The sequence below is a fragment of the Gavialis gangeticus genome, unplaced genomic scaffold, assembly GCF_001723915.1.
Source record: "Gavialis gangeticus isolate Ggan-Ray unplaced genomic scaffold, GavGan_comp1, whole genome shotgun sequence".
Classification (NCBI taxonomy): domain Eukaryota; kingdom Metazoa; phylum Chordata; order Crocodylia; family Gavialidae; genus Gavialis; species Gavialis gangeticus.
In genome coordinates this window covers 16969748-16982135 of record NW_017729008.1, presented here as the reverse complement: position 1 = coordinate 16982135, position 12388 = coordinate 16969748, and the positions used below count along the sequence as shown (strand labels likewise).

Genomic DNA, 12388 nt, shown 5'->3' with positions numbered 1-12388 from the left:
GGCATCAGCTGGTATGGTTGGTTAATCATCAGTTATTGGTATCAGCCAAGAAAATAGTTATCGGTGCACCCCTAGAAATGACCTTAGCAGGAGTATTCTGGGTGGACCTGAAAATGATTGGGGTGAGGAGTAAAGAAAGCTGCAATAACCAAGAGGAGAGATGAAGCCTGAATAACAGTATTTGGTGCTGGGGGTAGGAGGATGATTTCTGAAGGTGGAGAAGTTGAGAGAGAGAGAGAGAGAGAGAGAGAGAGAGAGAGAGAACGCTCATGCGTGCAAGCAAGAGACAGAGATTTTATACAGAAATTCATGTGAGGTTTGATATCTATTAATAATTGTCATGGTTTACAATATGAAATAAGAAAATAAAGAACTAGATGTCTCCTTATATGCTGATCACCTTAAAAATAAAATTCTGATCCCTCAAGCAAAGCCAGAATTAAATGTATGCAGAGAGTGCATATGTACTCCCATATAGTGGAACTCTTGTTGGGATTTAGGAACCAACTTTTTACCTGCCCTTCCTCCATCTCTGAAGTTCTGAGTATGTTACCTCCTTGTAAAAGATGAACTCAGCAACACTTAATGCAACCCAGAAAGACGAGCTAAAAACAATACAAAATATATTCCAAAAAAATATATTACCTAGGACCCATTAGAAGAATCTAGAAAGCTAATACAAATTCAGGCAGAGAAAGATCATCTAAAACTTTCAATTGAACATAAACCCTTCACAAACACAAAATTATGTGATGAGAGAAAGAAAAGTCACTTTAGTTTCCTCTTAAATAAAACATCATTAAATGTATTTCCTAAGAAATATATTTATTTCATGAAACTATGTTTGAAATTATAGCAGTAAAATGAGTCTCAACATTTAAAATGGTAATTAAGACAAATTTCATTTAGGGAAGTTTAAGTTGTACATTTTATTTTGTATGCTATTCTTACATGCTAATGAGGAAGGAAATAAGAAAATGAATGGGACAAATTCATTCCTGGAGATATATAACTCATTCTTATGGAGCTGTACCAGGAAAGCTTAGCCCCATATGTCTTATAAACCATAATGATCATGCTAATACAAAAGGAACACATTAACTTTTCATATGACTAAAACCAAGCCCATTTATTAAGGACTATGACTAACATTAAAAGGCAAAAGTTAAATGAAGCTTTAGATTACACACTGGAGGTCTACATGGTAAAAAACCAAAATGGTTTAATAAATCTTGGCATTAACAAAAAATTAAAAATCTGTGGATCTACTCATCATTTATTGATGGATAAGACTCAATTCGAAAAGTTAATGACAGGAATTTCTGTGTGGATAGAAACTGCACACAAAAATGAGAAATCAAGACATTGTCAATGACACTCTTGATCTTAGAGCAGCTTTTAGTGGTTATTAACTCTCTTAGTTGATGAAATTTAATCAACTGTAAAGCTAATACGGTTCACTATGAGAAATGATGGTGAGACTTTACTTAAATATAACACATTATTCATGTATGTAGCTTTTTGATCTAAAGACCACACAGCACATCATATAGCACACATAATATAAACTCACTGCTAAAAATCAATAAAAAAGCCAAAAATTACTTTAATGAAAGCTTTTTTAAAAGTTGTACAGCATAGTTTATTCAAAGTTAGCTTCTCACACGTAGACTGGACAAAGTTTTATCCACCAGTTTAAGGAGTTGCAAAAGACCCAGAAAATATAGATTTATAAAAATCCACAAGGCTTAATTTAAGTTTGAGAAAACAGTTACTAAGAGACTAACAATATACCAGGTAAAATGTAAAAACTCTACTTTTAAACCCCATAATTAAAGTAGTTAACATGATTTTTTATTATTTCAAGTTAATTTCTATGTTTCTTTTTAACTGAAACAAAAATATCGCTAATGGAGAAAATCCATAAAATTCAAAGTCATTGTTGATCAACAATCTTTTCTTGCAACAGTCCATCTTCTTTTGAAATAAAGATCATCTGGTTATAATCTTTTGTGATAATGGGACACTTGGGCTTCTACAAACCTTGCTGTTCACTGTAGCTTTTAAAAAACTAATCTACATTGGGAGAAAAATCCAAACTATTAAAAGGTATTACTTGACAACATTGCCACCTACTGTACATTCTGAACCAGCATGAAGTGTGTTGTAGAAACCTGTATCCTGTAACAAAATTTGCTACAGAGAAGGTAGGGAGGGGAAGCTAGTTACACAAATTGTGCATGAAGCATTTTATAATCCGATATTGCTAATTACAGCATTTTGATACATAATCATTTGAATCTCAAAAAATCACATTTTCTATAATGCAATGTTTTCCATCAAAAAAACTAACACCCTGTGACACAAATTAAGGAGAATCATAGCTATACCTCATCACTTAAACTGCAACTTGTTGTCTCCTCAATTTAAAATTGCCTGAATTATGTCAGTCACCCAAATATAGCTTGCAACCTGGAACAAGCAAAAATACAATGTTCTAAACCAGTGGCTTCCAATCTCTTCACGGGCCATGATGCTCCCCTTGCAGCTCTTGACCCAGCTGCCAGGTAGCTTGTGGTCATTCAGACAAGACTGCTTCTGGTCTGAGCCTACATGTGATAACTGAATTGCTGTAGGGCCTGTGATCCTCCTCATAAGTCCCCTTACTTCAAAAATGGCTGCTTCTAAATAGTAAGAATCGGAGAATTAGAAATCTAATCTATTGATATAAAGTCTTTCCAATAATTTAATCCTTCAGGTCTTAAATTCCAATTTAAGGAAGGCTAAGAGGAAACTTCCCCTGAGGGCAGTCTGTCCCATAACTACATGATTTTTTACACTTCTAAAGCAGCTGGTACCGGGCAATGATGACAAATCTATACTGGACTACACAGACTTCTGAGCTGATCCAGAGCAGGAATCCTTGGCTGACCTAGGATTTGGGAGGTTTTTTTTACCATGCCCAATTATATTTGCTGAAAATTTTGTAAGCTTGTGTGAAAGCTGAAAATCAGATAACAGGATCCTGATGAAGGATTTAATCAGCAGTGGGGAAGTCCTTAGATTTCTTAATTGTATGTTTCCATACCAACAAAGTTTCTGCCACTTTGAGAGGAGGTTGAATCTAAATATATCAGAATTTATCTCTTCAGAGATAAACCCTGGGTGAATCCAGGTTATAGTGGACAATGAGCTGAATATAAGCTAGCAATGTGCCCTTGTTGCCCAGAAGCCTAACAGCATCCTGGGCTGCATTGGCAGGTGTGTTGCCAGTATGTCGAGAGAAGTAATTATTCCCCTCTATTCAGCACTGGTGAGGCCATATGTGGAATGCTGTCTTCAGTTTTGGCCCCCTTTCACCCTCAACTACAGAAAGGATGTGGACAACTTGGAGAGGGTCCAGCGGAGGGCAACAAAAATGGTGAGGGCATGACTTATGAAGAAAGACTGAAGGAACAGAGGGGATTTAATAGCAGCCTTCAACTACCTTAAGAGGGATTCAAAAGAGGATGAAGCTAGACTGTTCTCAGCAGTGGCAGATGACAGAACAAGGAGCAACCATCTCAAGTTGCAGCAAGGGAAGTTTAGGCTGGGTATTAGAAAGAATTTCTCACTAGGAGGGTAGTAAAACACTGGAACAGGTTACCCAGAAAGGTGGTGGAAGCTGCATCCTTGGAGGTTTTCAAAACCCAGCTAGACAAAGCTCTGGCTGGGATGATCTAGCTGGGGACGGTCCTGCTTTGAGCAGAAGGTTGGATTAGATGACCTCCTGAGGTCCCCTCCAACCCTCATTTTCTATGATTCTATGAATCCAAGACCTAAAAAGCATAAGGAGAACCAGGTATTGAAAGCAAATGTTAAAAAGAGAACTTCAAAGCAAAAGGGGACAGCAGAAAAGTATTGGAAGTTTATAGGGATTCTCAAAGTTTAGGAGACAAAAATCAGATTGATAATAGGAAGCTAGGCTCAACTCAGCAGTGGAGTTCTATGACACTTAACAAATCTAATGCTAGCAAAAACCCTGGATTTACTTTTTCTCACAAACACTGTAGCTGTGCTGCCATCTAGTGAAACATTATTTTGTGCAGCATTTATGATTTTGTACAAGATTAGTTGAAACAAATAGCTAAGACAGCATATGAAAAAGATAATCAACAAGATCCCGATCAAAAAGGACCCTACCAAAAAAAACGAAACAGCTTTCAGGACCTCGCACAATAAACTTCCCAGTACCTTTTGTTAACTATGACCAATTACTATAATTCAGTACCAAATGCCTTAATTTGGGCTAGATCTGCAAATGCTTTTGCATGTGCTTGTCCTTCAGCAAGTTACTTGTCTGACTGACTCCAGTAGGGTTTCTATGAGAAGAGGGAACCACCAACACATATAATATTCCACAATCAGGGCCAAAGTGAAGAATTAAAATGTTTCAGGGCATTACACATATCCAATAAAATTTCTTAAGAAACAAAGAACAAATTACACTGAATCTTAGGTTTAAATTGCTGATATAGGTTATTTCTCAACATAAGCCACAATGCACTTTTTACCAGACCATTACTTATACTACAAAGTCAAAAAAACCTACACCTATAATTACTTTAAAAGAATGTAGTAAAACCCTTTCAGAAATTTTAAGGGAAAAAAATACTAGTAAAACTGCACTCACCTGGGAAAATATATTTCCAGTCGGCACAACTCTCTTGTCCACAATACTATATAATATTGCTAACAGTCTGTCCAGAGGGAATGGCTTTGGCCCAAGTAGGTGATTGCTGGTCTGCAATAGAGGCAAAAAAAGAAAGAGTTCAATTAAGCAGATTTTTCTGAAGCACAGTGTCATTGGATATTATATATTATACCGTTTAGTCTCTAGATGGCAATGTATTTACTGTGTCCTTTCCAAAAGCCAATTTATACCTTACAAAATACTGGAGAGAGACAATCAACTCCTTATAAAGTTACACCCCATAGAGCTCCATTTAACCTGGCAAGTGTCCAAAATGCTCTATGCATAATAAATAAGAACATTTGGGCATAACAGAATGCTTTGCACCAAACCTACACTCTGTATCATGGAATTGAGAGAAGAAATATATCTTTTAAATGATCCAGTCCAACCTCAGGACAGAAGTTGGTGGACTATATTTCCTGGTAATCTTCAGATGTAAATAGCATTCTCAAATTATTTTATTATTTATTAGTAATGTGGGCTAAGCTTTTTAACACATCCTGTATTGTCATTTTGTCACATTTCTTTAGCTGAAGCACTTGTGCTTCCCTTTCCCTACATTCCTCCTGCCAAGATGTTCTTTTACTCATAAATGGTATAGCCTATCATTACTGCTCAACTTAAGTAGTATCTTGTCCCATAAGCTGTTCTAGGTCTGAATAAAATTAACACAATTGACAAAGTTAAATAAAATGTATCTGAATTAAGGAATATGTTCAACAATAACTTCTGTACTTGCCCCTGACTCTTTACTTGAGCCGAGTAAGAACTCCTGTCACAAACAACAGTTGGACTTGAAAAGAAGAATAACCAGCAGATACATAATGATCACTGCATTCAAAAGCTTGTCTAAGTCTATTGATTAATCAAGTCTGCTCCAACACGTTCTAATTAGAATGTGTTGAAACGCGTGTATAGGTACCCATCTGCACTCCTAAAAAAACCTCCTGGATTCTGGCAAGGATGGTTACTTTAAAAAAGAAGCAGAAAAGGGAGACCCAGAAAATAACATTTTTCCTCCAGGAAAAAATATAGGTTCCTTAAATTTTCCATTAGCTGTTAGTGAGTTTTGCAGGAAGTACCCATCAGTTTGGTTCATTATTGAAGTACTCTAGACTGTTTTGTCTAATGGTCTCGGATAAGGCAATGAGGTAGCGGAATATGTATCAGAGCATCTCCAAGACATGTTAGCAGCCCCTTCGCAGCAGGTGAGAGGATTGCAATGGTAAACAGAGCACAGAAAAAGTGACTTAACCACATCTATACACATGGCCAGTGACAAAGCCTAAATCTGAAAGCAGGTAGGCTCCCAATTCGATGCTTCAGACACAGGATTATCCTTCCTCTCCTCAAATCCAAAAGGGTGTCTATGGCTAGCTTGCCTTAAAACAAAACACACAAGTTAACAAATTCTCCAGAGTACAGGTTCTGTTTTTGATTTATTGCCTACACTCAGGATATAATCTATTCCACAGGTTTCAAAAATACACCCTGCAAAGCTACTTTATCTGGCCTCCCAGGCAACTGGAAGCTGGGGGCATTTCCAAAGGTAAGCGACCTGTTGCAGGCCACCGATACAGTCCTTGTTGCCCTGCAGCCGTTTGTTCTATCACTGTTGCCACCATTGTAGCAAGCAGTTATTTGGCCCATGCACTTGCCTTATCTCCTTCACTGCTGACCCCATACCAGAGCCGCTGCAAGGCCCAGGCCAGACCTAGAGCTACCACTGTGGCTGTGCCCTGGGCCAGAGCCGCCGTGTGCCCTGGACTGGATCCAGTCCACAAGAAAGCCCAGCAGTCTGGATCTGGCTCAGGGCACAAAGCAAGTTTGACACCCCGATCTATACTATGAGAATGAGAATAAGACCGTCTTGCTATGTGTATTTTCTCAAACTACTATAAAAAACATCCTTTTAGTTTTGGATGCTACTGAAGTCAGAATTGTTAGAACTGTTTTCTTGCAACATAGTCCAGCTCACTTAATGGACTTGCATAAAGTCAGTAAAACTGCTTTTACTTTAACTTCTTCCAATAAAGAAAAGTCACAGGAGCTTTGTAATTGCTTCCCCTACATTGCATCAAAACCTTTGAATTCTCCTGGGGGGTAGAATTACTTGCAGAATCTGGAAATAAACTGAGAACAATGCTGAAATCAGCTATAAAGTTTTGCTCCAAAACTAACTCCAAGAGACCATAAGTATTTAGGATTTTCTAAAATTAGGAATGTACTCAAGAATGTGCAATACCCTCTAGATTTCTGAATGAAAAAGGTACGAATTACCTAGTGCAACGGTGAAGTTGGCAGCAAGTATACAAGGGGGGTGGGGAAAAGAAGAAAAACCTTGTTCCTATGAAATTGCTACAATATTCTAGATAGGAAAAATGGCATACATGCCAGACAAAAGAAGCAGTTAGTTAAAGGTGCTCTGATATTTGTTTGGGTGGTCTTAATTAAAAATAAAGACTAATGAAAATTTATCAGTGTTCCAGGACAGAGCCCATCTCAACAATTAACTTTTATTTTTTTAAGTCTGCTATAAAACAATTAGAGATTGAGTAAATTCATATGGCAGCAACTGCAGAGATATTTTAAATGCCCTGAATTATAAACCTTCTTACTACATTCTAAAGAAATTTATTCTAAGTATCTGGGAGCTGTAATTGTGCCTCATTAAAAGAAGCATGAAGAATAATTTTTTAAAACTAAACTATTATCTCACTAGCCCTACTGGGGAGAATATTACCTATGCTACTATTCCAGCCCGAAGTACCTATTTGAGGGGTGCTGTCCAGGAGGCAGCACAAAGCAGCAATTTTTCAGTTTTCAATTCCACTTTTCCTACCAGACCACAGAAGACTCACTTGATTAATAAAGATGCAGAGATAACCTTTTTTGTGATTGGACATTGAGACGCAAACTTACCCCTTTGAAGCCACCAATGCAGCAGACATAACACCACGTTTTCACAAAAATAATGGAAATCTATGCAGACGTAGAAAAAAGGGCGCAAGCATTTTTGAACCTACACCAAGCACAGAATTACCACAACTGTATACAAAAAGCAATTTAGATTATTAGGTTTTTGCAGACCTAAACTCTAACAACTTGTTCATACACAGGATATGGGCACAAATGGAGATTCATAACTAGATACAATCTAACCACTTGCAGTATACGATCAGTTTTCACTTTCTCAAAGTAAAATGTTGAAGACGTATGCAAACGTTTCATGAAAAAAGAGTTAAGTCTTTCTAGGGAACAACATAAAGCATGTGCTTTGCTTAATGCTTCAGGGGTGTAGGTTGTAGCCATGTTGATCTAAGGACATAGGCAGAAAAGGTTATTTGGGTAAATCCGATATCTCTTATTACACCAACTCAAATAGTTGGAAAAATTCGTCTCAGCAAGCTTTCAGGCACAAACACCCTTCCATCAGGCCAAAGAAGGGTCTGCAGGTGGTCTATGCTCTTCCTGGATGGAGTGGTAAAGCAGGTAGAGGTCACTATATATGCAAGCAAGTCACTCAGTTAAAAGGTAAATTGAAGACGTCAGTAGGTGAGAGACAGGTGGTGTTGGAGGGAGGGGGAATTAATGTAGTTGTAGTCAAAAGATGGGAGACAAGAGGGTGGGAAGGAGAAGGAATGAGAATAGCTGGTAAAAAGTAGAGGGTTAACCTGGGGAGTCAAATGTTAGGCAGGTTATAATGTGTCATAAATCCAAATGTCTATATTTAGTCCATGATTTTTTGTATCCAGTAAGTTGATGAACTGAAGTTCATAGGTTCGTCTGTGAAAGGTATTTGGTAAATTCCCTTCACTTAACACTTAGAACTTCTAGATTCTAACATGCCAAAAACCTGGCAGTTCACTACTCTACCACTCTCCTTGTCAGCTTTCAGTGACAGCTAATTTCCATTCAGTAGCTACTCTCTCTCTGATCAAGTTGTCCTACCTCTTCCCCCTTTTTTTTATGCTTTTAGACAGCTTTTATTTTCTTCTTTCCTAATAAAGGGGACTACCTTGAAATTTTTCACAACCTTGTTAAGAAAGCCTACAAAGAAAAGAATATATGAAGTAACTCATCTCTCATAAAAACATAGTGGGCTTTGGGCTAGTTTTTAATTTGTCTAGCCTTAATTCACCTCTGTCACTTTATTGGTGTTAGATAAATTATCACAATCTGAAATGTTACCAAACTTGCTCTCAAACCACCAAGGAACCAGAACGTTTCATTAAAGAAGATAGAAATGGGAACAGGTAATTTACTGTTCTATACACTGGAAAGATCTATGGCTGCTGACAGATGTGAAAGAAAAAAAAAAAAAGCTTTACTGGAAGAGACAGCACACTAGTTCGACCTGGCTCCATAGTGTCTGCATAGATTGTGAGCTTCGGATGGGTTTTTTGGTGCTTCCATCTGAAGCTGATTCAATTAGCTATTAAATAAAAGCACCAAAAAAACCCCACTGAAGCACCCAATTTACACAGACGTTGGGCAAGCTGGGTTGAACTAATGCAATGCCTCTTCCAGGCACGCGCTGGGTTCGGTGTGGGGACACACCGAGTTTAAGGTAAAGTACCGTTTTTGGGGAGTTTTCTTACATCAGCATCCTCCATGACTATGTCCACTTCACGTAGCACAGTGGCTTCCAAGAGCCCTTAATGAAAAAGGTACCTATAACTCAGATTATGATTTTTTAATGATCATTAGAACACTGTAAAAACTTATATAAGCTTCCATTTAGAAATCATATTTGTTGCTAACATGATATGATTTAATTTTACAGTAAAAATACTAAGAAACAAAAACCAAAGTCACACCAGATGAGTCTTTACATTTTAAATAGCTTCCATGTAGATATCTTAAACATTACAGACTATTAGTATATATAAAATTCAATTCAACAGAAGAAACAAAGATAAACTGCTATCTAGACAAATAAAAAATAGTAAAATAAAAGTTGTTCGCAAGAAATTCAGTAACTGTCAACTTTTGTCCTCTGCAGTCAGGGTTGTCCACAGTATTCAGATCCATTTATCATATAAACTAACAAAGTTATGATGTGAGAAGCATTGTTTCTATTTAAGTTGGCATCACACTTTCTATACTTTGACATTCAACTTCACTTTTAGCAGAGTACATCGATTTATTTTTACTGCCAGTATGGATAGGATTAAAGGAGGATTTCAGAAAGAAGGCTGGTTTCTAAATCATTTTGGGGAAGGACATATCTCAATCACAACATCAGCACTTTTGCAGTGCTAGTTATCAGTAAAATGCAACATTCACCTCCTCTGTAAAGTAAAGGCATTTCCAAAAGACGTTATAGGTTTCTAGAATCCAGGAGGTGTCACCAATGTTATCTCGTAGCTAAAAAAAACTGGTGTGAAGAATATATAGAAACAGAGTAACAAAATGTTATTAAAACCACTTTTACTGAAAGATCATTTCAGTATAATTCCCTCAGCCAGAGCCCATGGAGGCTGTATAGGTACTAACAGTGATTGCAGAGTCCCTTTCCTACCCCTCTAGTTCTAAAATTACTTGTATATTTTTCTGATTCCCTAACATCTCATTTGTATAACCAGTGTAGGTTTTGTCAATAAACCTATGGTACATAAACATGTCCCCCATTTAGCTAACATTCATGTTTAGCCCAGAACACTGCAGAGAATTGCACAGCTACATTACAGTAATTCCACAAATGTATCTATTATTCACATTCTATTTTGAAGGAACCCTGATATTTGAATGTCCAGATGTATTTACTACCAACAGTTTCTCGTGGATAAATCTATTGAATCCAATATGGACAGAAATAAATAAGAATGTGATCTTTTCTCCAGAATTTCAGAATCAGTATGATCTATTACATACTGTTTTAAACAACATAGGAGGATAATGGACTTTAAGTAAAGCAGATTTCAACAAACTCAACAAACTAATAGGAAGGGTACCTTGGGAAGATGAGATATGGGATAAAGAAGTGCAGGACAGCTGGCAGCTATTGAAAGAGACTACACTAACGGAGCAACAGCAAACTATTCCTATGCCGAAGAAAAAGAGGAAGCATAGCAGAGACCATTTTGATTGCACTGGAAATCTCATAACCTAAAAATCAAAAAAGGAATTTACAAAACATGGCAAAAACATCCACAACAATGGATAAGTATAAAAGAACATCACAAGGATGTGGGGACAAAAATTAGAAAGGCAAAGGTACAAACGGAGTCTCAATTAGCAGGAGATATAAAAGGCAACAAGAATTTATTCTGTAAATATATTAGGAGGGAGAATCATAAACCAGTCAGCCTCACTTTAATCTCCAGAAAGATTCTGGAACAAATTATTAAGCAATCTATTTGTAAGCACCTAGAAGATAACGAGATAAAAAAAAGCATGGGTTTGTCAAGAACAGATTGCATCAAACCAATCTAATTTTCTTCTGACAGAGAAACCAGCTTTGCAGATAAAGGGGGAGAAGTTGATGTGGTATACCTTGGTGTTAGCAAGGCTTTTGACAGTCTCACATGACATTCTAGATCATATTTCATTACCTTTCTTACAAGAACAGTGGTGCCCAACTCTTTAGCTCGTACCAGATGAGTGGTATGGACCTGGCCTGGCCAGAGCTCAAAATGGGCTGCTGCCAGAGCCAGAGCTGGGGCCTGATCCAGCATGTGGGGCTGGGGGCAGGGCCAGTGCATGGTCCCAGTCCCACGTGCCAGACTGAACTTTAGTTCCATCCCCGCAAACAGACCATGTCACCTGGCCCTCAGGTCTTAGAAATTTGAAGTCAGGAAAATGGTGGCAGTATTCATTGCCACTGTTCCCTGCCACCAAATTTCTGGACCCATGAGGAGCCCCGTGGGCCAAATGATGCGACTCCACAGGTTGGAGGTTGAACATCAGTGGTCTAGAAAAATCACCCTCAAAGTCTGTCAATGGTCTGCTGTCAAACCAGGAGAGCATCAACCACAGCAGTCTGCCCAGACTAGAACTGGTGCAATTCTAATCACTATTTTCATTAATTTGGATGATGGAATAGACAGAACATGCATCAAATCTGAATATGACACCAAGATGGAAGTGACTGCAAGCACCCTGGAGGATAGGATATTGGCAGATCCTAACCTCTGATGGAAGCTGTGACACCCCATAGTGGCCCTTCAACTCCTGCCCACAGGCCAGGTCGTTGGGGTACCCACCCTTCCTTCTCACCTGCCACACTTTGAGGTACTTATTCTCAGTGTGAAAGGAAGGCCGACTGAGTATCCCAATATCCCTATTAGTGCCTGAAAGCACTGATGACTAGAAAATGATATTTAGAGATTTGCTTTTAGCAACTAGCTTCGAGTATCAAGGACAATAAAAAGTCCTTTTTCAGATATGTGGGGAGCCGGAGGAAAAGCAAGGGCAACATCTGACCCCTGCTAAACCAGATGGGACAACTGACGCCCAGGAAAAGCCAACCTATTAAACGGGTCCTTTATGTCAGTGTTTCATCAGTCCCATGCCCACTACGGGACAGAGAGGTCTGGGTGAGGGAGAGATCTCCTGCCCTCCATCAATGCTGACCTTGTGAAGGAACACCTTGAGAGGCTGGATACCTTCAAGTCAGCCAGCCCTGACAATCTACACCCCAGGGTACTC

General features: G+C 38.3%; 1 protein-coding gene across 1 annotated transcript in view; it reads right to left on the bottom strand.

Moving 5' to 3' along the window:
• The window catches only part of ORC5 (origin recognition complex subunit 5), a 166873-nt gene that overhangs the window by 82865 nt on the left and 71620 nt on the right, over window positions 1–12388 (bottom strand). Inside the window, exon 12 of the mRNA XM_019509451.1 lies at window positions 4673–4783. Coding sequence (XP_019364996.1) covers window positions 4673–4783 — 111 coding nt within the window. The remainder of the gene's footprint in view (window positions 1–4672; window positions 4784–12388) is intronic.